The sequence below is a fragment of the Accipiter gentilis genome, chromosome 6 (genome assembly GCF_929443795.1).
Source record: "Accipiter gentilis chromosome 6, bAccGen1.1, whole genome shotgun sequence".
Lineage (NCBI taxonomy): Eukaryota > Metazoa > Chordata > Aves > Accipitriformes > Accipitridae > Astur > Astur gentilis.
In genome coordinates this window covers 17,237,150-17,260,616 of record NC_064885.1, presented here as the reverse complement: position 1 = coordinate 17,260,616, position 23,467 = coordinate 17,237,150, and the positions used below count along the sequence as shown (strand labels likewise).

The 23,467-nt window shown below is 44.3% G+C and overlaps 2 protein-coding genes across 5 annotated transcripts in view; one reads left to right on the top strand and one right to left on the bottom strand.

The window, feature by feature from the left end:
• Positions 1 to 3,327, top strand: part of LIMS2 (LIM zinc finger domain containing 2) — a 55,458-nt gene extending 52,131 nt beyond the window's left edge. Inside the window, exon 11 of the mRNA XM_049801944.1 lies at positions 3,285 to 3,327. The gene's annotated coding sequence lies outside the window, so the exon portion shown is untranslated. The remainder of the gene's footprint in view (positions 1 to 3,284) is intronic.
• Positions 1 to 23,467, bottom strand: part of MYO7B (myosin VIIB) — a 58,435-nt gene that overhangs the window by 16,756 nt on the left and 18,212 nt on the right. For 3 of the 4 annotated variants that reach the window (XM_049801901.1, XM_049801903.1, XM_049801904.1), the window contains 20 exons: positions 22,090 to 22,225; positions 21,705 to 21,865; positions 20,635 to 20,685; positions 18,732 to 18,869; positions 17,605 to 17,757; positions 16,973 to 17,071; positions 16,315 to 16,409; positions 14,565 to 14,649; positions 13,314 to 13,532; positions 11,811 to 11,987; positions 10,873 to 11,082; positions 9,791 to 9,958; positions 9,445 to 9,525; positions 8,762 to 8,889; positions 7,060 to 7,186; positions 5,554 to 5,673; positions 4,503 to 4,676; positions 3,307 to 3,534; positions 801 to 968; positions 75 to 192 (listed from right to left, as the gene is read on the bottom strand). In XM_049801901.1, coding sequence (XP_049657858.1) covers positions 75 to 192; positions 801 to 968; positions 3,307 to 3,534; positions 4,503 to 4,676; positions 5,554 to 5,673; positions 7,060 to 7,186; positions 8,762 to 8,889; positions 9,445 to 9,525; positions 9,791 to 9,958; positions 10,873 to 11,082; positions 11,811 to 11,987; positions 13,314 to 13,532; positions 14,565 to 14,649; positions 16,315 to 16,409; positions 16,973 to 17,071; positions 17,605 to 17,757; positions 18,732 to 18,869; positions 20,635 to 20,685; positions 21,705 to 21,865; positions 22,090 to 22,225 — 2,836 coding nt within the window. The remainder of the gene's footprint in view (positions 1 to 74; positions 193 to 800; positions 969 to 3,306; positions 3,535 to 4,502; positions 4,677 to 5,553; positions 5,674 to 7,059; positions 7,187 to 8,761; positions 8,890 to 9,444; positions 9,526 to 9,790; positions 9,959 to 10,872; positions 11,083 to 11,810; positions 11,988 to 13,313; positions 13,533 to 14,564; positions 14,650 to 16,314; positions 16,410 to 16,972; positions 17,072 to 17,604; positions 17,758 to 18,731; positions 18,870 to 20,634; positions 20,686 to 21,704; positions 21,866 to 22,089; positions 22,226 to 23,467) is intronic. The other variant, XM_049801902.1, reaches the window with a different exon arrangement.

Here is a 23,467-nt window from a genome sequence, read left to right as displayed (position 1 = left end):
AACTTATCAATGCTGTACAAGTCCTTCTCTATTGATCTTATATCTGTCCTCTACTCCCAGGCTCCAGAGATTACCTGAAAACTTAGTGACTTCAAAGAATCGGGAAAAAAGCAAAGGCCACTGAAAGCGAGCAAAATCTACAAGTTGTTCCTTCACAGTCTGACGGGACAGACGATCCTGCGTGTATGGAGCCTGCAGTATAAAAAGATATGCAAGGTTTTCTCAGTAAAATCTGGTTTGAGTGATCTGCAGACAATAAAGAGCAGGCCTGATCCCAGAGATTCCCTGCTGTCCTCTGCTGTCACTGGTGTCAAGGGTAACTGGAGAAAGTCAAATCAGAAACAGCCTCCAGGGGCCCAAGCCACATGCAGCTGAGGATGCCCACAGGCATGTGGCTTCCAAATTTCCCTCAAATTCCCACTGACTGATCTGTTCAGAATCTAACACACTTTGGGTGCCAGGGAAATAATTCAGGTAATCCATTTCCAGATCAAAACCAATATTCCATCTCATACCCATCCTGACTCAGTTGTCAGATGGGAGATAAAAAGCCTTAAAAGATACCCTATTCAGAGATTTAAATATACTTTTTTCATTCTGCCCCCTGCCCCTGTTGAGTCCTACATGGAAGAGTGAGTGGAAAGGCCCCACTCCCCCAGGCCTAATTAACTATTTAGGATATACAAACTGAGATGTTTTTCCTTCTTCCCCCAACAGACTATTCATAAATGGAAATGGTGAAAGAAGCAGAAGCTGGTGCTTGAGAGTGGTTACCCAGCAGTGCCAAACAAACCTCTTACCTTAGCATGTGCATAGGTTATAAGGCTCACCCACTTTTCCAGGGGCTTGGACTTCAGCTGTTTCACTGGGATACAGTCATGGAGCACCTTCTGCACAAGTTCATTGTGGATGGAATCTCCAAACTGGATGTAACAATATTTTGCACCTATCTCCACCAAATCCTCCTCCTGAAACAATTAATCCATTAAAAGAGGCCTAGAAATATGTCACAGAGTCCAGATAGCCTTGTTTAACCTTGAAGCCAGTTTAGGAATAGGGTTTTCTCCATTTTTGTCTGGATAACTCTTGACAGTCATACAGCATAAGGAGAAATTAACTTCACACAATCATAGCATCAAAGACATTATTAGCAAAGATATTTTAAAAGGACCCAAATTGCCCCTTTGGACATGCCTCCAATTGCCACATGAACTGAAAGTTGCAGGGAAAAAAAAATGTATTAATTACAGGTGGCAGAGTGACAGCTGGTACAATCACCTGAACAGGAATTGGTCATTAAAGGGCAGAAAACTCAGGAAGAGTACAGGGATCTTGTAAGGTCATGCAGAGAGGAAATTAGAAAGGCAAAATCTCAGCTAGAACTCCATCTACACTATTGTAAGAGACAACAAAAATGTTTTTACAAATATGTTAACAATAAAAAGAGAGCCGAGGAGAATATCTATCCTTTAATGGATACAGAAGGGAACATTGCCATCAGAGATGAGGAAAAGGCTGAGCTACATAATGCCTTCTTTGCCTCAGCCTTTAATAGAGAGACCAGTTATCCTCAGGGTACTCTGCCCCCCGATCTGGAAGGCAAGGATGAAGAGCAGAATATACCTGCCTTAATCCAGGAGGAAATAGTGACCTACTACACCGTCTGGACACTCACAGATCTATGGGACGAGACAGGATCCATCCAAAAGTACTGAGGGAGCTGGCAAAGGAGGTTGCCAAGCCACTCTACATCATTTATCAGCAATCCTGGTCAACAGGGGAGGTCCCAGACAACTGGAGGCTTGCCAGTGTGACTTCCATTTACAAGAAGGGTCAGAGGGAGGATCCAGGGAACTACAGGCCTGTCAGCTTGACCTTGGTACCGGTGAAGATTATGGAGCAGTTCATTTTGAGTGCGCTCACATGGCATATGCAGGACAACCAGGGGATCAGGCCCAGCTAGCATGGGCTCACGAAAGGCAGGTCCTGCTTGACCAACCTGATCTCCTTCTATGACCAGGTGACCCACCTAGTGGATGAGGGAAAGGCTGTGGATGTTATCTACCTGGACTTCAGTAAGGCCTTTGATGCTGTCTCTCATGGCACACTCCTTGAGAAGCTGGCGGCTCATGGCTTAGACAAGTGTACTCTTAGCTGGGTAAAAAACTGGCTGGATGAACGAGCCCAGAGGGTTGTGGTGAATGGATTTAAATCCATTTGGTGGCAGGTCACAAGTGGTGTTCCCCAGGGCTCAGTACTGGGGCCAGTTCTGTGTAATATCTTTATCAGTCATCTAGTTGAGGGGATTGAGTGCACCCTCAGGAAGTTTGCAGATGACACCAAGTTGGGCAGGAGCATTGATCTGCTCAAGGGTAGGAAGTCTCTACAGAGGGATCTGGACAGGCTGGATGGATGGGCCGAGGCCGATTGTATAATGTTCAACAAGGCCAAGTGCCAGGTCCTGCACTTTGGTCACAGCAACCCCATGCAGCGCTACAGGCTTGGGGAAGAGTGGCTGGAAAGCTGCCCGGCAGAAAAAGACCTGGGGGTGCTGGTTGACAGCCAGCTGAATATGAGCCAGCAGTGTGCCCAGGTGGCCAAGGCGGCCAACAGCATCCTAGCCTGCATCAGAAATAGTGTGACCAGAAGGAGCAGGAAGGTGATTGTCCCCCTGTACTTGGCACTGGTGAGGCCACACCTCAAATACTGTGTTCAGTTTTGGGCCCCTCACTACAGGAAAGACATTGAGGTGCTGGACCGTGTCCAGAGAAGGGCAGCCATGTTGTTGAGGGGCCTGGAGTCAAGTCTTATGAGGAGCGGCTGAGGGAACTGGGGTTGTTTAGTCTGGAGGAAAGGAGGCTGAGGGGAGACCTTATCGCTCTCTACAACTGCCTGAAGGGGGGTTGCAGTGAGGTGGGGGTTGGTTTCTTCTGTCAGCTGGCTGGAGATAGGACAAGAGGAAATGGCCTCAAGTTGTGGCAGGGCAGGATTAGGTTGAATATTAGGAAAAATTTCTTTACTGAGAGGGTTGTCAGGCATTGGAACAGGCTGCCCCGGGAAGTGGTGGAGTCACCATCCCTGGAGGTATTCAAAAAGCACGTAGACAAGGCACTTCAGGACATGGTTTAGTGGGCATGGTTCAATGATCTTGAAGGTCTTTTCCAACCTAAATGATTCCATGATTCTATGATTAAGAACGGAAAGGTTGTTCACAGCCACTAGAAACTTCATTCATCTTCCTGCTTTTTAATGTGGGAAATGTTAATATAGTTTTGTCTCTTTAGGAGTATGAATAAGGACACCCACCTTCTCACAACGGTATTCTCCAAAGCGGATGCCGCGAATGACTTGATGGTAAATGAGATCAGTGCTGACAGGATCCTCCTGTGAATTGTGCCAGGGGGTGAAGATTTCCTTCCGGAAGTAGAGCCGCCAGGGCGCATTGCGTTCATGTGTGCCCTGCTCCTTCACTAGCTGTTCACACTGAGAGATGGCATCCAGAACATGATCTCGTCCCCCACCCAGTGACCAGACCTAGAACAAAGGGACAGTGCATTTACTGGCATGCCTGTTTTGTATCTGAGTGAAAGACAACAAACCCAAAGCTCCTGATCTCCTGACAGCAAGAAAACCTCTGAAAAGGTAAGCAGATGGATGTACAAGTTGTACTTTGGTAAATGTGTGTATTTTTATGCACAGGGATGGTATTGGAAAAAGTAAGTTGGAAGTTAAGACAAAGCAGCTCTGGTTTGTGATCTTCTATTTGTCTCCTTGTACTTTGCTTATTCCCTGTATATGCCTTTAAGCGCACATACAAGTGTTCCTGTAATCTAAACAAAAATGCCATCTCTGAATTAATTTCATTGCTATTGATGCCTAACCGAGCATCCTGCTGTGTATGTCTGTACAGTATTACTGTACAGTATTACTGTAAAAAAAAACCACAAAGGGAAGGAGAGGCTAAAATGCCACCATGTGAGCTAACAGCAGCAGCCCTGACAGGGACCTTGGCTTTCAATGCCACATGACAGGGGCTGCATCAGCAGCACTGTAACACAGAACAAGAAAGTAACATGCAGCAATGTAGGTGGGAAATGTGTCTTTGAGCACAGATTCCTAGCATGTGAGACCTGCTAGTTTCACCCTGCTCCAGCAGTTTTGCAGTGCTGCATGCATGATGAGCAAGTGGGATCTCAGAACATGGTGGGAGACCACAGCGCTGCACTGCCCATGCATGGGAGCAGGGACACTAGTCAATTATGTGACCTGGCAAAGGAAACCTTACAGGCCTGCAGCAGGAATTGCTAAGAGGCTAGCCAACAGAAAGGTAGAATAGGATTATCAGGTCCTGAGATTCAGCTGGGATTCAGAACTGATTTGGTTTGAGCATAGGACTGGGACGGGGTGCCAGGAGTCAGAGGGAGTCCTCAGTGAGGCTGGGTGGACAGCATCAACTCCACAGAAAGAGAAGGGAGCTTTCATTCTATTTTTCTACACTTTACCTTATCAAACACAGCAATGTAGAGTGAAAAACCAAACACATCCTTCAGTTTGGTTTTATCTGCTATGAACTGACAGATCTCTTTGGCAATGGAAGCAGAGTCTGCAGGGACAGTGATGCTTTGGCCATTCATCAGGGTGACATTAAACATAATGGGTTTCTTCTGCTTTGTTGCCTGTAAGTCAGAGTTAAATGAGAGAAACAAATTATGGGCAAACCTTACGTTTCTGTGAAGAATGAAGACAGCATTTAGATTTAAGAGCTCCACACACTGTACACCCTAGTCAACAATCTTTAAGTGAATCTCCAACACCCACACAGTTTCTTCAACGCATGGTGAGTCTTAAATATAAATTACAAACCTGGAGCAGCACTGGACCCAAGTTCTCTGCTCCCCACAACTCAGGGGAACTGATTATCACATAACAGTGTGGACTGACAGACTTTTCGTGAGCCTTATTTGGCCTGATGACTTTTGGGTACAGCCTTACATACATCAGTGGAGAGGCGGCCTGCAGCAAGTACTTTGCCCAGGGAGATGTGTGTTAGGCAACAGGGTCTCTCAGATTTAGGGAGGAATTGAACTGAGGTCTTCACTTGAAGGGGGTGTGCGCCCATGTGTGCGTGTGTGTGCGACTTCTAATTACTAGGGTGACATTAAAAGGAAGAGGGAAGGCAATATAGTCCTATCATACACACTTCGTCCCTCCATTTTAAAAAGCATAAGCCCTACTCAGTGCTTTCCACAAATGATGGTAAGAGCTTCCCCCAGAGGTGGTTCTGGCCTGTGGCTCCTGAATGGATGGAGGTTATCTCCCTGCAAATCAAGTGTTGCAGCTTTTAAATTACATCCTCCACTGGATTTAGGTTAACTGAATGGCCAGAAGAGGTATATCTAAGAAGCTGCCCAGACCAAGGCAGCTGGCTTTAATCCCCTTGTGCAATTGATTTCCATGACTGGACTTAGGAAGATCTGTTAGCACAGGCTAGTAAACGCAATCCAGTATAAAATGACACAGATCAATATAATTAAGCAAAAAGGGAGTTGCTACCTGAAGTTCCAGCCAGCTTGGAGGTTCAGTCCGTGCTCCATTGACATAGGTACGTCTCAGACGTTCAGCACAATATGGTGCATAGCCTGTGGGCCCATGGTGGATGAAATTCAACAGGTACTATATGCATAGAGCATAAGACAGAGTTAGGATATACTAATCCTCGTAAAACATTAGAAACCTTCTGCAGCTGATATACTAGACTACAGTGACCAGTCAGCTTACAGTTCACCAGAAAGTATTAAAGGTTAGGGTTGGAATTAGTGTTTGAGACACCAAGTTTTCCCTCACTCTGCAGAGCTTTTAGTCTAAAGAGGAAGACTTGTGTCAGTCTATTCACCATCTTTAACTACACGATAAATATCAGACAGTGGAGACTTTATTCTTATGACTAGGTTAGAGCAAGGGTTAGTGTTTCCAATTGAAGAGCCTGAAGTCTTGTGACATTCTGTATAAACAAAAGTGCTGGGAAGAGGGCTAATTGCAGGTTAGGATTGATGATGATGGTTATTTGTAGTTTTACTAAGTTCTCTGGCAATATCAATAGTGGAAGTCCATGATTAAGACTGGACATTGGAAGAGAAGGGTTGGATAAACTGAGCTTTTGGAGTTTGTATGGCTCTGGTATCTGGATGACATGGTGTAAGCATGGACTTGTATTTACATACCTATATTTAGTGCAAGCATGGGTCAGTCACCTGGGTATTTTAATGATTAAGAATATTCCTAGAGATAGGGTATAGTCACGTCTTTCACAAATTCTGCACGGTTCACAGTCTTTGGATGAAGACTGGTGTCAAAACATGTGTATGGCTTGTGTCTTGTTTGTTCCAAGTAGTGTCCATTTAGCAGCATTTATGATTAGAGTAATCATTTCAGCTAGGATGTCAATAAAGCAAGGCTGAAGATTCAGGAATATCTATGGATTCTGTTTGCCTCTAAGATCTAGGAGGAAGGCTGACGTCAAGTTGGAGTCACCGGTTGTTGGGGTTTTTTTTCCTCTGGTGAAGTGGATTTATCATCCATTTAAATTTCAAAATTAATGAATGATGAAAAAGCCCAAATCTCTGTTGGATTTTGTAGGGCTTGGAGATGTAAGGTAAGAACTGGTAAAATATGGGGGTGATTTTATACTGGTGTCTTGAGTATATTTAATCACTAGGATTGTAACTGGAGACACCTTTTAAATGTTGGAAAGGCAGAACTGGAGAGGTTAAAATTTGCCAGATTCTTTGCAGATTACAGATCTAAAATGAGGGCTGCGATCAACAACAGAATCCAACTTGTATGACGTGTAATGAAAAAGAATTAAATGTGAGTACAGCAATCATTTCTTTAAATTCCCAGATAAGCATATGAGATGAGACAGTTTCTGCTGAAACCACAGCACCAGATGCTATGGCAGCCAAACAGTTTATGTGGCTGTCTGTTTCAAAACATCAAAATACCCAAGAAACAAGATCAGCTAAGGCATTTAAGCTTCTGTAGGAAAAGTTAGCAGCGTACCTTCACAAATGTGTCTGAAGGAGGAAAGCAACCAAGGCAAAGTGACAGAAGGATCCAGCCTCGAGCATAGCTACTCCTGTTGCTGTTTTCAGTGAGTTGTTTGCAAATCTGGCAATAAATCTCATCTCTGTAATAAAACATGTGAAAGCAACAGATAATAATTCACTGTCTGACCTGTCTTTGGCTATGGTTCCACTGCAAGCTTGGCATGATTGCAGCATGATGTAGATCTGAACTAGGTTTAACCCATTAGCTAGGATACCAATTGTAATGTACCATAGGAAATAACTGAGTCATTGGCTTTGGCAGGGAAAGACTCAAGGTATACTTAGTGCCCTTTGCCAGCCCTCGTCACTCGAGTAGTTCAAGTGCAATTCTCATGCTGGATTACCTCCTGTGACAAGCAGGGGACTGTGCAGGGATAACAACTGCTGGGTCATCCAGCTGTGAAATGGCATTGCTGTCCCTCCACATGTGAAACTTGGTCTAAGCCCTCTACAGTATGTGGTTTGTATCTCATGGCTCTTGTCTGTCTGCTTATATGTGGATTTGGGGATAAAGACAGGAGGACACCCTGCTTAATTTTATATTTTTAGTAAACTTGGAGTGAGTCCTTGGACAGGAATGGAGGAAAGGGTGCTTCAGAATGAGCTTCTGAAAATGCAAGTTGCTTGCAGTGAGGACATACGGGAAACAGATGCAAAATTCTGTATACAAACAAAACTGCAATTTAAAAATAATCTTAAATTTTCTGGACTCTTGGAACACACATTTGGCAAGTCTGATGTGGGAGGACACAAAGTAGGTGAGGTTTTTGTTCCCGGATAGGACATACGATGAAATACAGACTGAGGGAGTAGATACTTAGCCTGTGGCTGTTACGATACACTGATTGAAGGCAATTTTTGCCAGCTGAGGATCTGCTTCGGGGAGCATCTTGACTAAAACAAAGCACCTATGTAGAGAGGAATGTGGCCCATGACTGAGGTCAAGGCAGGGCCTGTGCCTATGGGCTTTGTTACAGAGAAGTGTTGCATAAGCTAAAATGGGCTAAAATGGAGGAGGGAATTCACAGGGTCAGGTCAGAACCACCTCTTATCCTCACACCATACTTCGCCTAAGGTCCACCCTCACACCGCTTGTGAGCAGGATTTCTTCTAGTGGCTGATACAGTCAGCAAACCAGACCTTAAACTGTCTCTGACTTGGGGACATTGCCTGAGGGCTCAACAACAGGCTGTTGGGAAACTGAGGTTATGCACACCTCTCATACACCTAGTGTACATTAACTCCATATTTCTTATTCTTCTGAGTGTTTCTTCTCCCTCATACTAGGGCTGTGTTCCACCTTCAAGTGTTACTGTGTTACAGCCCTGAGCTCTGCCCCACTGCGTATCTGTGGGGTATTCAGAAAGCCATACATGGAGGCAGCTGACCTAAACCACAACATGAAGATACCAGAAAAGGCAGTAAGGGAGTCATTCTCTGTCCCCTCTGATAAAGGTCAAGCATTCTCCAAAGAGTTGTGTGGCCTACAGTCTCATTCCTATGTGACTAGCTTGGGCTTTCAGTCAGAAATCCCCATAGGTAAATGTGAGACACTTCCAGGATTTGGAAAATGCCCTGGAACTGTGGAAAGGGGATGCTGGATTTCCTTGATTAAATCCGTGCCTGGTCCTAGAAAGGAGGTACAAATTTCCTACCTGATGGCAGGACGCAGAATTGCATTGCCAATAATGAAGTGCAGTTTTTCCAGGTTGGACATAGGTCTCTCAGAGATCGAGCTGTCCTCTTGGAAAGCCTCTTCTCCACTTCTCAGCTGGTGGGTCACCTGAAAGAAACCAAGAAGAACCCCAGAGTGCTCTAGAAACCTTCCCTCTTACTAGGCAGCTCTCCCAGAAATGAGAGACATTCCTTCCCAATATTTCTGGCAGGAGCAGTTAGGAACAGGCCATATTTCTCCCCTTCATTCTCAAGCTACCTCATAAAATGCAGTGTTATGGTGCTATTACTGGCTAGGAGAACTTTCTTGTACCGTCCTGTACAGCCCTAAGCACATGGTGGTTCTCAGTCTGCTCAGGGCTTTGGGCAAACTGTTCTGTCATACCAGAAATTCTCAATAATAAATTGTTGCCTCTGTGCAGGGGTCACTCTCCAGCAGGGAGGGATGGAGTTAATCTGCCAGAGAATGAATGACAGCAGTGCACATGGGGATAGTTTCAAAAGAAGAACAGTGCACCAGGTATCCCATATACAGGGCTGCACTGGCTTGGCAGGGGAACAAGTTCCCATCTGGGAGGTTGCTGTCACATAACATCTGTCAGAAGGTGACGACAGGGTTCCAGGCAAGAAGACTTATGGGAAGCAATTTATTTCCACCTCTTACCTTCCCTGTCAACTTGGATGACCGTTTCAGCTTCAGGGAAGAGATCCCCTTCGAAATTTTGTTATCCTTCCTGCTGTCTCTCTACAACATACAGTACCATTATAGGAAATTAGTTTAATGCACAGCAAGAATGATTCATTAAGGAAGGAAAGATGCTCAAATGGAGATGTTTTTGTTTGCTCCCTCCTGCCAGAAGGAGCTGCAGTGTCCTTCCAGGACTGACAGGGGCACTTTTGCACTTCTGGCATTTCAAGTACAGTAGCATGAAATGATTCTCACTCTTGGTAGAACAGCACAGAAACCAAGCAAAGCAAATGAAAATACAAACATAGCCTGCTCCTCTCACCATATTTGGGCTGTCATTCCTGAACTGGACCTGGTTTTTCCTGCCAAGTGTGTCATATATCTGTGTCATCACGGAGATGCTCTTGGTGGTGGCATTCTTGGCAAACATTGCTGGCTCTGGCAGGTCCCCCATGAACCTCAGGATGATAACCCACACAACTAGAGAAGCCTGTAGTGGCAGAAAGCACAGTCAGACACTGCCAAGAGAACCAATGACCTCATACCATTTCTGCCTGTTTAGATAAGAGCATTTTCTTCCTTTACCCAGCCCAAGTTGTTAAAATTCCCATCTCTTCCCACCATTTACACCAGGAGTTTACTTTCACGTCAAACAACATGAAAGCAACATTCACACTTTCATGCTAAAGGAGAAGGGTGCAGCTGTAGTGGGAATGTCAAATTTGCTCTGTGATTGCTGAGCCCTCACCATTCCCTTTACTGGCACCTTGCAGGTGTGATGTAGCTGGAGTGAGGTGGAGAAACCTTGGCTGAACTGCACTCTGCATTTACCCACCTGCAGAGATAAGCAGTGGAGTGAACTCTTCCAGGAGCCCGCATGCCCAGAACTGGAAAGCCAAGTAATACCAAAGTTTTTGCAGTATGGGATCCTCCATTCTGCAAGGCTGCCTAGCATCAAGAAGAACTCCCCTCCTCAGTCCCCCCATGGTTCAACAGGAAAATTGGAAGCCTCTGGGCCTCCCCCTTCTGTCCTAACTTACAGACCAGCAACCCTAACAAGAGGAGAGAGATGGGTGAGCTCTGATGCTTCTTCTCTTCACTCCATTTTTGCCCCCAAAGAGTATCTGGAGAAGTCAAAACTTCAGAGTTCCCTCTTTAGGCAGACTAAAGGTGACCAGAGACCTTGTGTCAGGCAGGTACCTGTTTGAAGTGCCTGCCTGCAAAGTGCCAAAAAATGCTGATGGGAACTACTACTTTCACACAAGTGCTTAGGACTATATGCTTGGCTCTAAAATCTGTGGTTCCCAGTGCTGTGCCAGAGGCAGGGGGACCCAAGGATGAGGGGAGCTGTAGAAGCCAGGGCTGTGGAGAGAGCAGGTTCAACAACAAAAAGGAGCAAGCTACCAGGACATTGTCCTTGTCATCATGGTAGAGTAGTGGGTGCCGCAGCTGTCTTCGGATATGTGTATGTGTAGAAGACCCCTGGAAATAAGTAGCTGCAAACTTTGGGAAGGTGTACTCTTCCAAGCCATCTGCTTCTTCTTCTAGTTCCACACTCATGGGAACCATGTCCAGGTCAACCTCGTCCAGCTTGTTACATTTCGTTTCCAAGTCCTGTGCAAAACATGATGAAGAAGCATATTTTCTTTCCCTATACTCTGATACTCTTAATTTACTTTCTTTTTTTTTTTTTTTTTTTTTTTTTTCTCAGACATAGGTCCCCCAGAATTTGGCTACCCAGCTAACCCCAAAGCCATTTTCAGCTGCTACCAACAGATCACTGGGATGCAGAGCTTGTCCTTTCCTGTTTTGGTCTTCAGCAAGAACATTGCTGATGGAAAATCCAGGTGTTAACTCATTGCTCACATCCTGCACTAACCCAGACCATTCTACTCTGCCTACCCCTCCCTACCTGATTCCATCCTCCACAGCTGTCAGGACTAGTATATCTCAAATTTTGCTTTTAAGAATATGGGATAACTTGGGTCATAAACTTCCAGCTTGTTTCAGCCAGAAAAATCACTGAGAGCACTGTCAGCAGAACATGTGGTTGGTGCCAAAATGCAGAGAATGGCACTATTTAGGGAGGGGTTGCTGGGCTAAAGAAACAAATGTGCAGTAGCTTTTAAAGACACATAGTCCCCAAACTGCACGTGACCAAAAACTTTTGGGAACTGATCTCTGAAAGTAGATCCCGAAGAGACTGTCTGCATGATTAATTTGGGTGATTCTTTCACTGTATAGAAGTTCATTAAACAGAATTGACCACTGATGGAATTCCAACAGTCAATGGACTTAGACAAAGGATGAACATGATCCATTATCAATCTGCAGCTCTGTACCTCAAAACCCAGAGGAGCCTGTCCTTCTTGGCCTCCGATCATAGAAGGTAAAAACCCAAAAATTTTGTCCACCATTTCTTGGTCACTGATAACATCATGATTTGTTGGTTTATTGGCAAGAGCATTCCTCCTGTGACTTGCTTCTGGCTCCTCTCTCTCCAGAGCAGTCAGGTGTTCCTTTAAACATAGAAGCTAGTTAGGCATGACTGGAACATCACTCTGCTAGAATGAATGAGTGCTAGGATGAAACACTATTACAAAGGTGTTATAACAGTGAGGTCCCTATGACTAGTGCAGTGTTGGAATGTGAAGTCAACTGTTGCTTGTGCTAAGCAGTCACAAAGACCTAGCACAGCAGCAAAAGGCCTTCTCTTACAGCTGTCCTTATAGACTGTTGGCCTATTGGTAATGATGTGCCATTTTTCAAGAACTTTATCAACAAGAGACAATACAGGAAAACCACAGAATTCCTAACAGTAGAAAACCCCATATTATTTAAAAATGTTTTGTGTCAGGGAGCTGTAATAGCATTGTGCATGTTTGGCTAAAGTGCCAGCTCATACTGCAAACAGAAATGTGCATGTGTTTGCCTTGTGCCATTTCTAAAGCATCATTACAAATTGGTTTACAACTATGTCTGCTTTTTATTAAAATATAGCAGTGCTGAGATCTTTGAGCAAGTCTGCAGATGTGAGCTGGTCAAGGTCTCTTGTCAGCCAAGGAACATAGCATTCAGTGTTCCTCCGCCAACATATCTACCTTTTCTAATCTGATAGCTTCTTCCCTTGTTTTCACTGGTCCAAGGACTTGGATGAGATGTTTCTCTTCTTCTAAGCAGATATTCCTGGATTCCAGTTTGCACTTGTTTTGTGGACAACAGGACCATTCTGTGACTGTTTCCACAACTGCTGAGATGGCTCTGTTCTGTTATTAACAACATGTCCACACCAGGACTTTATCCCAACAAGGACTCAGTTCTCAATTTGGCCTTTTAGGGAACAGGCCACAGGCAGAAATCTGCACACTGGCTTTGTCCTGTTTGTACAGCATTAATACAGAAAGGAAGTCACAGAAAGGCCTCCCATGTGCTATGGACCACCAAGGCAGTAAGTACAGGATTTTCTCTGGCAGCGCATACCAAGACACACTGCATTAGGATTCCCTTTTGAATGGATCTCTAAGTGACATTATCAGGCCTTGCTGGAGAAATGGATCTTCCCTTGCAGGAGTGACTGATATGCAGGTGCATCTTATCTTTTCTCCTCCCTTTTGTCAAAAACATTTCAGCTCTGTCAGTGAAGTTTTGATCCATGATAATGAACACAGAAAACAAACATAAACAAAATCGGTCAGCTTAAAACTCTGCTTTCATGCATGACGAGCTCAGAATAAAATATCCCAAACTAAATATCCACATCCAGTGCTATGCTATGGCAACACTTGCTGGTCATTAAATCAGAACTTCATAGAAACATCACCTTCACAAGATATCTGTGACCATACCTCCCTCTTCATCCTCTGGTAGATTCGGCGAGCAAACATGCCCCTTGCATATGCCTGTATAATGCGTACAGCTTTCTTCTGCTCTGCTATCTTTTGACGCATTAGATAACCGCGGCACATGGCTTGAAGCCTAATGATATGAGCCCTGGTTGCTTCATATTGTTTAGCAAGCTGCCGGCTCCGGTAGAGGGCCTGCAGGCGCCCAAAACCCAGCATTACCTGTAGGAGGTGGAGAAAAAAGAAGTGGTTATGGTTCAAAACCATTGAGACTGGGAGTAAGTTGGGATGAGTAGAGGAAAAAAAATTTGGTAACTGGATAAAGACACTGGAAGGGGCTAATGTGATACTGACCTTCATGCTTTATTTTCTGCTAGTAATAGGCTTTTAAAACTAGATTATATAGAGTTCTTTTGGGGACCTGTTCTAGGGAGTGGCTCCAGAAAGTGACAATGGTAGCCTGGGATTATGACAAGGGAAGGAAGAAAGCAGAAATGAAGCCAAGTGAATGATAAAAAAAAGCATGTGCTTGGAGAGATGGGCGTGACAATCCCAAGACAAGCAGCAGAGGAGGATTGGGCAGAGTGCGGGACAACAGCCTGGCTCTTCAGACAGGAATTGCATCACTGATGCAGAATAGAAAATGTTTCTGGCCGAAACTGGCAGTTTCCCTTCCTGCCCCTCATGAATGGGACGTATGGGATATATTAATAATAATCCTTGCCACACGAATACACAATATGTGAGTGCTCCCGATACAGTGTAGCTGTCCTTACCCAGAAAACCCACCATCTATAGAAGATCAGCCAGTCTTTTTACTAATGTGAGATTGATATAATGTTTTTTCTGATAATTTTTTACAGATTACCAGTTTTCCTATAACAGTTGTGGAAGACACTTTGCTCACAGCATGGTGGTGATGCACAAATGCTAGCCTTGGACTCCTGACTATAAGTGTGGGATCACTCATATGTCAGGTCACCGGAGCCAGGCCTGCCAGAGGTTAGTTGGGTTATTATTTCACCAGAAAGTAGAAACATCACAGATTCAGCAAGCCCTGAGAGGTCCCAGAGCCCTCCTTGGACTTTACACTCTTCTTTACATCCTGCCATCTTGCCCCTCCTCCTTTCAGTTGTGAATATCTTCATTCCTAATACTCCACTCGGTCCGGCAGGACATAGTATATAAACACATACACAAAAAGTATATATATACATAAATATATATATATTTGTATATACACCTGCATCTTACCATTCGGAAATCCTTCCGGCAGCAGTAGCCTCGCCAGGCTGACTGAATGGCTACAGCAGACTTCCTCTGTTTCAGAAACCGCTTTCTAAGCAGACAGACAAGTGAGGTAACATTAGGTTATTTCTGCTTCTTCTTATGCTAATAGTAAAGAGTAAGGTGGCATTTTTTTTTCCTTTTATGGGATGTCTATAGTCTGATCTCAGACTTGTCTGCTGTCTAGGAACACTGGAGGCAGGAAAGCTGTTGTTAAACGAACTAGCTCAATTACACGGTTCAGTGGTGGACTTGGCAGTGTTAGGTTTATGGTTGGACTCAGTGATCTTAAAGGCCTTTCCAACCTAAATGGCTCCATGATTAGTGGACGTTTTGCCAGGGCAAGTTTGAAGGTCAGCAAGGGTTGTTCTTCCTGCTTCTGAGTAGCCCAAGAAAAGTATTATGTTGCAGCAGAAAGGTCAGTATGATCGGTTACTTTTGTACAACATGCTTCAAAATTATCCTCACTCAAACATTTTGTCTGCTTACATGTTCTCCATGCTGATGGAAATGGCAGAATAGGCTGTTTTGCCTGACCTTCTCTGTAAATGAAGGCCTTAGGAGATTTCACCTAGGCTCAGCTCATTCTGCAAGTGAAGCAGCACCATGAATCAGTTGAGCTCACAAAGTGTTTTCCTATTTGCTTTGCTATTCATTTGCTAGTAGAAAGGATGAGATAGAAGTATTACTAATCCACCTTGATACATCTGAGCTGACTTTGCCCTTAATGCTGAAAAAATACTCATTGCAACCGCAGACCAAATTCATTGCTGTGGTAGGAGAGCTCTGTAAGAACTGAAAAAGACCTCGCATCAAGCCTGGATAACTCCCCCATCCGATGACAACTTACTCCCCACTGTCCTCACTGCCAGGACTAGGAGCCCATCTGAGCAAGATGAACTTCCCACGGTAAAAGCTGTCACACTGTGGCTGTCAGAAGTGGCACATAGCTCTGATGGTTTAAAAATAAAAGTGAGGTGAGGCTTTTAGAGGGAGGTGATACTCTGCTAGATAGCAGGCAGAGTTTGACAAACAGGGGGAAGTTTGGGGGCATATGTTTTTAGTCCTTGCTTCTCTACTGTCAGGAATATATCTAAACCAAACCAAGATTCAGTCCTCTGCCATGGTTCTGGTTGGGGGATACAAGATTAATAAGTACAAATCACGATGTAAAGCATTTAATGAGGACAAACATTTACTTAACAGTGACTAAAGTTCACTTCCAAAGATACTTCAAACTAAACCAGACACAGGGCAAGAATTGTGCATCTTTGCCAAAGAGAAGGACTAGTTGGTTTCTATCTGATTCTTTTCTATGTCTTGTATCAAAGAAGCATCCTAAATAAGAGTTCTTGTAGCTCTGGGAAGGACACAGATTCCATGGGGATTTCCTGAGCTCCAGATGCCTACTGTTTACTAGAAATACTAAGTGCAAATCCTCCTTCCAGCCCTTCCTCTTCATACAAGCTGCATGTGCCACAGCCCTGCATTTTGAAAAGCATAATGAAAATAAAGAAACTGAGCCAGAACAAATCTTTGTGCAAAATCTGCATAGATGCACTGTGCACAGTTACATGAGAAGCACTGAATTTAGGGCTAGTGGAAGATATGGACTGATACATTTCATACTCAAAAATGCTTTACAGAATGTGTTAAACTGCACCACAAAGATTACTGCTTCAAATGAAAGCAAATTCCCTTCTGTAAGATCACTCACCTGTCTTTCAATCCTCTCATCACCTTCTGGATAAGAAGAACCTTATCTGTGAGTATATTTTGGCGTTGCAGCTCCAATACTGTATCATGATGATCCTATTAAAAGAAAGTATGGATATGCCAGCTGAGCAGACACCCCCACGACTTCTGAAAACTGGACACATGGTCTGAAAAAGGCCCAAAATCAGCATGATGTTATGCAAGCTGTGATTAAAATGCATTTATGGAACTGCAGTAGGAAGAGAGCACACCACCTGACCACACCATGTCTGGCAATAGCCATAAACAAACAGAGAATCTGCCTGCAGTAAGACTGTTTTTACCTAGGGGTATGCTACAGGCAAGGAGGTCCCCTGCAATGGTGTGCTGGTATCCAGTTCTTTTCTATGCTCAAGGCTTGAGCAGAGACTAATACACTGCACTGTGCTGTTTCAACTGCAACACTGGAGCACAGGAACAGGATCAGCATCTCCCACACCAAGCTGTGTCCATTAAATTACTTGGCCTTCAGGAACAAAGATCCAGCCTCAGATTCAAGAGAGAGTTTGTAAGAGAACCCAGTCCTTCTAGGTCACCACTCTTGTACAAGCAGATCAAGCTATACTGTGAAGCACCCGTTTTTTCAGGAGAAGAAACAATAAACTGTCCTTTTTACTTACTTTAAGGAAAATCTTGGTCTTTCCAGCTTGCCAGCTTTCATCCTTGCCAAGCACTGCTTCGGAGATCCAGATACAGCTCTGTCGAGCATCATTCTTCAGCTGATGTGCAAAAGCATCATCATGTTAGGGCTTGGTTGTGAAACAGCAGCTGTACTATGTAAGGATCTATTGCCCTGCATTTCAAAGGGCAAAGAACAGAAACAGATGAGGTCTTACAGACCTCTGGGCTGACGGTATAATGAATGAAAGTGGTTCCGCTCAAATGGTCAAGAAAAGGAGGAACAGGACTGCATGGCCAAACGTTCCAGAGTTCAAGTGTGAGGAGGATGTTAGAGACCTCAGAAGTGTGTGATTATGGAAAAGAAACATCTGAGGGCAGTGGAGATGTCACCCTGCCTGGGATGTCTGTGGAGCAGGTCAAGGATAGCTGGACCTAAAAGCACCTCTACCATTTCAGCTGAGGTCGAAGTGAGTACTTAAGTATTCAGCTACAGTTACTGTGATGACAGTTCCTGTGATGACAGCTCTCTCAGCTATGCCAGCAATAATCCAAGAACTTTCTACTGTGGGAAAGACTAAAGCCCCAGAAGGAAAAGTTAGATTAGCCTTAAACCAAGTTTTTGCGTACAAACCTGTTCTTGAAGAGACCACGGCAAGAGAACTCTGTATCTCTCAAAGAACTCCTCAAAGCTGTAGCGAATTGGGTAACCAGCTTTCCTGATCTGAATGGTCTCCATCATCCCTGAATATCGCAGCTGTTTGATACACAGCTCCCGATCAAACAACTGAAAGGACAAGCAGACAAGGAGGAGACTTAGCACTGAAAGAAGGTACACATGCAGCACTCCTCAGAACATATCTATTAACCTCCAACCTCAGAGTGCCTGCAAAATGGCCTACTATGCTTTTTTAAATTGCACTTCTTATTTCTTTAGTGCACTGGATTAATTAATTACAGGCATAAACAAGTCACCCCAAAGGATCTTCAAATTTGTGTTTATCAGCAGTGGAAACAGTCCATTAACTTCAGTCTGGCTTTAGCAACACTTTCAATTCTAGAACTGCAATTTCAGATTAATAATAAATTGTTCATATCATTTGGCAGGTGTGAACAACTGCAGTAGCCACTTAGGCCCTTTGGGCATACCTATGCAAAGCACAGCAAACATGCTGCTAGTTTCTTGTAATGCAGATTAAAATTAGGCTCACTAAGTCACATGCAGTACTTTAAAAAAATTATTAATTCACTTGACCAACACCATACAAGGTTTTAGTGTAGAACTGGGTCATGATCTCCCAAGTTCCAGCCAAGCGTCTTAATGACAAACTCACTCCTCTTCTCCTGTAGTGTCAAATCAAGCCACATCACCCCTCTCTCAAACACCAACAGCTCTCCTACTCTCTCTCTCACTATTTCATTAGTATGATCATTGTTGGATCCTAATGTTTTTCATTTGTTCCCTTGTTGAGGGGCTAGAAACTCTCCAGTTTTGTCTTTATCTTTACAGGAAAGGCTTTTACAACTCCTCTCAGGAATACACCTCTGTGCTTTTTTGCCATCTATTACTCCATGATGCTTTTAAGAGATGTTTTTGTAAATTAACAATGCTCTATCCTACCTATCTTTTTATTACAATAATAGCCTGTACTCCAGCTCTTCTTGCCTGAAGTACAGATATAAAATTCTACATAGCAACTGACAGCTTTTTCTCATTAAAAAGTTTACTGAAGGTAAGACCTCATATTGTTAAGACATTACCAGCGGTTTCTTGTAGTCATTTGGCTTGATGCAGCGGATGAAGTATGGCTGGCACTGCTCAAGGATTTTCATTAGTTTTTCCAGGGATTGCTTGAACTGTCCTCCCAGAGTAGAGAGCCGTTTGGTGGTATCCAAGCCCTGGGAAGGGTAAGCACATGCTGACTGCTACATCATTCACTGTCAGAGGGCCAATTAATACATCTTTGTATTTTTGTACAATGTAACACTATCACACAACTGCCAGGAAAAAAATTATTTACTTACATGGGAGATAAATCAGCCACCTGTATCTTATTAATTTGGGTTTATTCTTGCAAAGAAACCCCACTGAGCTACTTGCCCTACTTGGATATGAAGTTTCAGCAGTGGGGGTGGCTGTGGTAGAAGCAATTCCACCCACATGATCCCGCATAGGTCTGGCTCTTCCAGCCAAGGCTGCATTTAGCGTAGGGCCTGGGTGCCAAGCTATTATTCATGGATGTGTACCTGAAAGCTTGGTGAAAAATAGCCAATCCTAAAGCAATAATAACATCCAGCCAGATATTTTGCTGCCATCTCATAGCTAACTGGGAATGCTAAAGATCCAGAACAGCTCATTCCATAGTGATTAGAATGACGGATTGTCTTTCTCATTAATACTACAGTAAGCAGTGAAAAGGCAAATTTTACTGGAAGATAAGGTAAGAGCTACTCCATTTATGGCTGCATATAAAGTACTTTGTGTCTCACCACTCCTGGGCTGAATTTTGCTCCCAGTTGCAATAGAGTAACCCCAGAGGTATTGCACTTGGCTGCAGTTAGCTCCTGATCTCCCCAGCTTCTCTGAAAGCAGAGTTCCACCTATGTCTTTTTCACACAGATCATCACAATAGGCCTAAGCTTCTACCTCCTGGTAGGTTTTAAGGGCACATTAAATTAAGGTGACAACAGTGCAGATTCCAAGTAAAAAAAGGACTCCACTGGCCTTTCACATACAGACATGGAGCTAATCATTGCAGCACAATACAGCTAGTTTGTTTGTTTTGGGAGTTTTGGTGGGTTGTGGGATTTTGGGTGGGTTTTTTCCAAGTAAATAATTTAAAGTCCTCCCCTCACCTCCATGGTCTTTACGGTACCTCCTTCCGCTGGTTCTTACGTTTAAAGTGCCCTTTTTAACACTCAAGTAGCCACCTTCTGCTTTAACTACAGGGCAATGCTGCCCTCCAGCGACCAAACACTCATGCCTTTGGAAAACAGTTCCTGGGAATGTCTCATAGCAGCTCTCATGCATTTTGGGGCTAGCGAGCATCTGTTTGAAGTAGATATGATAACAGTATATACATGTTTAAGCTGTAAAAAAGTTAAAAGCAATTTGCACTCGCAGATCTTAGAGGCATTTCTGCTGTATCAGTAAATCAGTGGGATGGCCACACAAGTCTGAAGCCCGTGCCCTGATGATCGCACATATATAACATTGTTAAAGTTGAATTTGTTGTTGAAGTCATGGTGACTTTTCTCCCCTGGCGTGTCAGGAGAGCAATTCTGAGACCTCAGGACAGCAAAGGTTTTTCTGGCACTTCATTCACTATTCTTTTCTGTAGCCTACTTCTTAGGCTTCCCAACGGTGGCCCAATGCATTTGAAATTAATAGGGGTATTTCAGCTAACTTCTGTGCATTTTGAAATGGGCAGTAGCCCACATTTAGTATCTCCTTTCTTGACATGCTGCTGTACTTTCTAAATGTAAGGAGAGTTTTTTTCAATAACACAACCTTTATATAGAGGCAAAAACCATTAGAGCATTAGAGCAATGTAGATAGATCTGATACTTAGTATGAGGTATTCATAGCATTTAAGAGATGCTAAGCCAGTTGTCTGCTGCTGCTTGTACCACTCCTGATATTCTTCTCCCCCAGGATGTTTACCTGTGCATGGCCAGATGTTCTGGACAGCAGAAAGCCACATTGGGATAAAGACTGAGGAAGAAAGGACAGCATCAGAAAACAATGCCAGGAGAACAGAGAGATAACAGGTAGGATAGCAAGCTGACTGTTTGTTCAGTACCCTGACAGGAAAACTCAAAGATACAAACATTAAAAGCAAAAGTACCCTCACAGAATGATGACACTGCATAGTTAAATGCTCAGAAATCAAGGAATGTGAAAATTGCAGCAGGGCAGAGAACTTGAACTCTGAACTGCTTCTAGTCCACTGCACTTTACAACCTCATTTTCACTAGGCAGAGGACAAGGCTCCCTACACCCCTAGGCACAGATGATTCTGTGATAATTAGCCATCATGAACTTTGTCACAAAGTTGCAGCAATACGTAGGGCAATAAGACTGTGTCTACAGGTGTCACTGGGAGCAGGAGACAGTATCTTTCTGTGGCAGCACACCTACTTGCACTTTTGTGCTAACCTGTCAGCCCTCTGCAAGAATGAAAAGGCCAGGATCCACCTGCCAGTTGCCCAGTCAGACCCCTTGGTGTTACGGTCCCAGCAGACTGGCTACATGTGCAGTATGGCAGCAGTTTAGCTGCTGGCTTCTGGACAAGTACTGGCTTTGCAGAGGGGTCTTTGTTTTGTGTGTTGTTCTGTTCCAAGGAACCTTTTGAACTACAGTTTTCTCCTACTAATTTACACCCATCCTGGCAACATGGATGCAGTATGAATGCCCAGGAAGAGCAAACCCACCCAGTTGATGACAGCATGTGGGGAGGTAGCACAACTCATGCTTCTGTGATAGCCTGCAGGCATGGCTACACAGGTGTCCAGGGATGCAGTCCTGGGAGACAGGGCTGACATTACACTTGTTTATAGCATGAATGTCAGACCCAACTTTTCCTGCAGACTCCTTTGCAGAAATGAGTTGAATGAAAGGGATAGAGATTTGCAGAGACAGTGCAAAAGAAAGAGGAGCTCAAGAACAGCCAGAGCCTTATGGAGGGAGAGGATAAATGAGTTGTTTCTGCAACTCAGTGCCAGTAAGCCAACCTTGTAGGCTTGGTCAGCTCCAAGATGTCGGATGGTCCCACGTCCCAGACTAGATGGGGTCGTTTCTACCTGGAAAATCTCTCTCAGGAATTTGTTTTTGGAGGAATGAACCGCTTGCATTACATTAGCACTCAGTGTGTCCCGATTTTTCTCCAGGAAATCTATAGGATAGAAACAAAATCAGATTGTCACCTCTGCAGCCTGCTGGCTCTAGTGCTACTCCGCCTAGCTAAAATCCACTTCATTTACAGTAACTTGTAGATTAGTTTAGAGTAATCCTCCTGACCTGATCTGACTTCAGATTAACACAACCCTGGAGTGCCACACATCCAGGGCACGTCATGCCCTTCTTTTCACCCTCCATATCCAGCAGAGATAGGCTCACCTTTTGATTCATAGAAGACAACCCCAGCAAAGTGGTTGATGCCAAACTTGGTGTCATGGACGCTCTTAGGTGGGATGTAGACTTTACTTTTGCCATGGAGGGAATTGATTTTGACGAGCATGGTGGCATCTGTGCCCTAGAAACAAATATGGGCAAAAAAGGACAGTTAAGCAGATTCCCCCAGCACTGGCCTATGCTCAGCAAACAAATAGAAGTGGTGCTCAAAGATAACAAAATCTCAAATTCTGCCTCTTATTTATGTAGTAGATCTGGAGGAATGTAGTTGCACAAGTGTTTATCCCTCAAGCATCAGGACAGAATACACCACAAGAGCATAAGGCCTGGTATTTTAGGGCTGTACACAAGCCCCCATAATATTACTAACATCACCAGGTGCACTGAGAATTTCCCAAATGTTTGGACCTCACAAGCAGACCCCACCCTCAACCCCTCACCCCCCTTCCTATGCCATCCTAACTAGTCATGCTCTAAGGGGTGCATGCTCCTTCTCCCAGGCAGGCACAGTTATTCTTTCACTCCCCAACTGGTGCAAGACTCAGAGATCCCTGGAAGAAGTCAGCCCTGAGCAGATAACAGTCAGCATGCCCAGATCATGACTTCCACAGGCAAGGCAGTCATCTGGGTGCTTCTCTTCAAGGGATGCCATCACAATCTCATCCCCTTGTGGTGCACGTGAGGCTAGCTCTGCTCACTGGCCCATCCTAGGGGATAGTGAGTGCTGTGCTATCTGAGAACTCATGTGCTCTGGTAACCATAGAAGAGATGCTTTCTTCTCCTGACTGCAGGACCACCCTCTTCTTAGGGAAGAAAGGGGAAAGCTGTCTGCCTGTACATGATCCTCTTGTTACTTGAGGACTACAAATGAGCTGAGGCAGGGGCTTGCTTTTCTGGACAAGGCCACGTTAACCATCTGATTCCTGGACCATCAGTCCTGCTTAGCCTCACCATGCTCTGGAGACTATGAAAATGCTCTGCAGGGATGTCTGAGATCAGATGCTACTTTCATCTCTGCTCTCCTGTTTGAGACGCCTGGCCTTCACAGAATAACATTTCATAGAATCATAGAATAGTTTAGGTTAGAAAAGACTTTTAAGATCTTCGAGTCCAACCTTTAACCTAGCACTGCCAAGTCCACCACTAAACCATGTCCCTAAGCACCACATCTACACGTCTCTTAAATACCTCCAGGGATGGTGACTCCACCACTTCCCGTGGCAGCCTGTTCAATGCTTGACAACCCTTCTGGTGAAGAATTTTTTCCTAATATCCAATCTAAACCTCCCCTGGCCCAACTTGAGGCCATTTCCTCTTGTCCTGTCGCTTGTTACTTGGGAGAAGAGACTGACACCCACTTCAC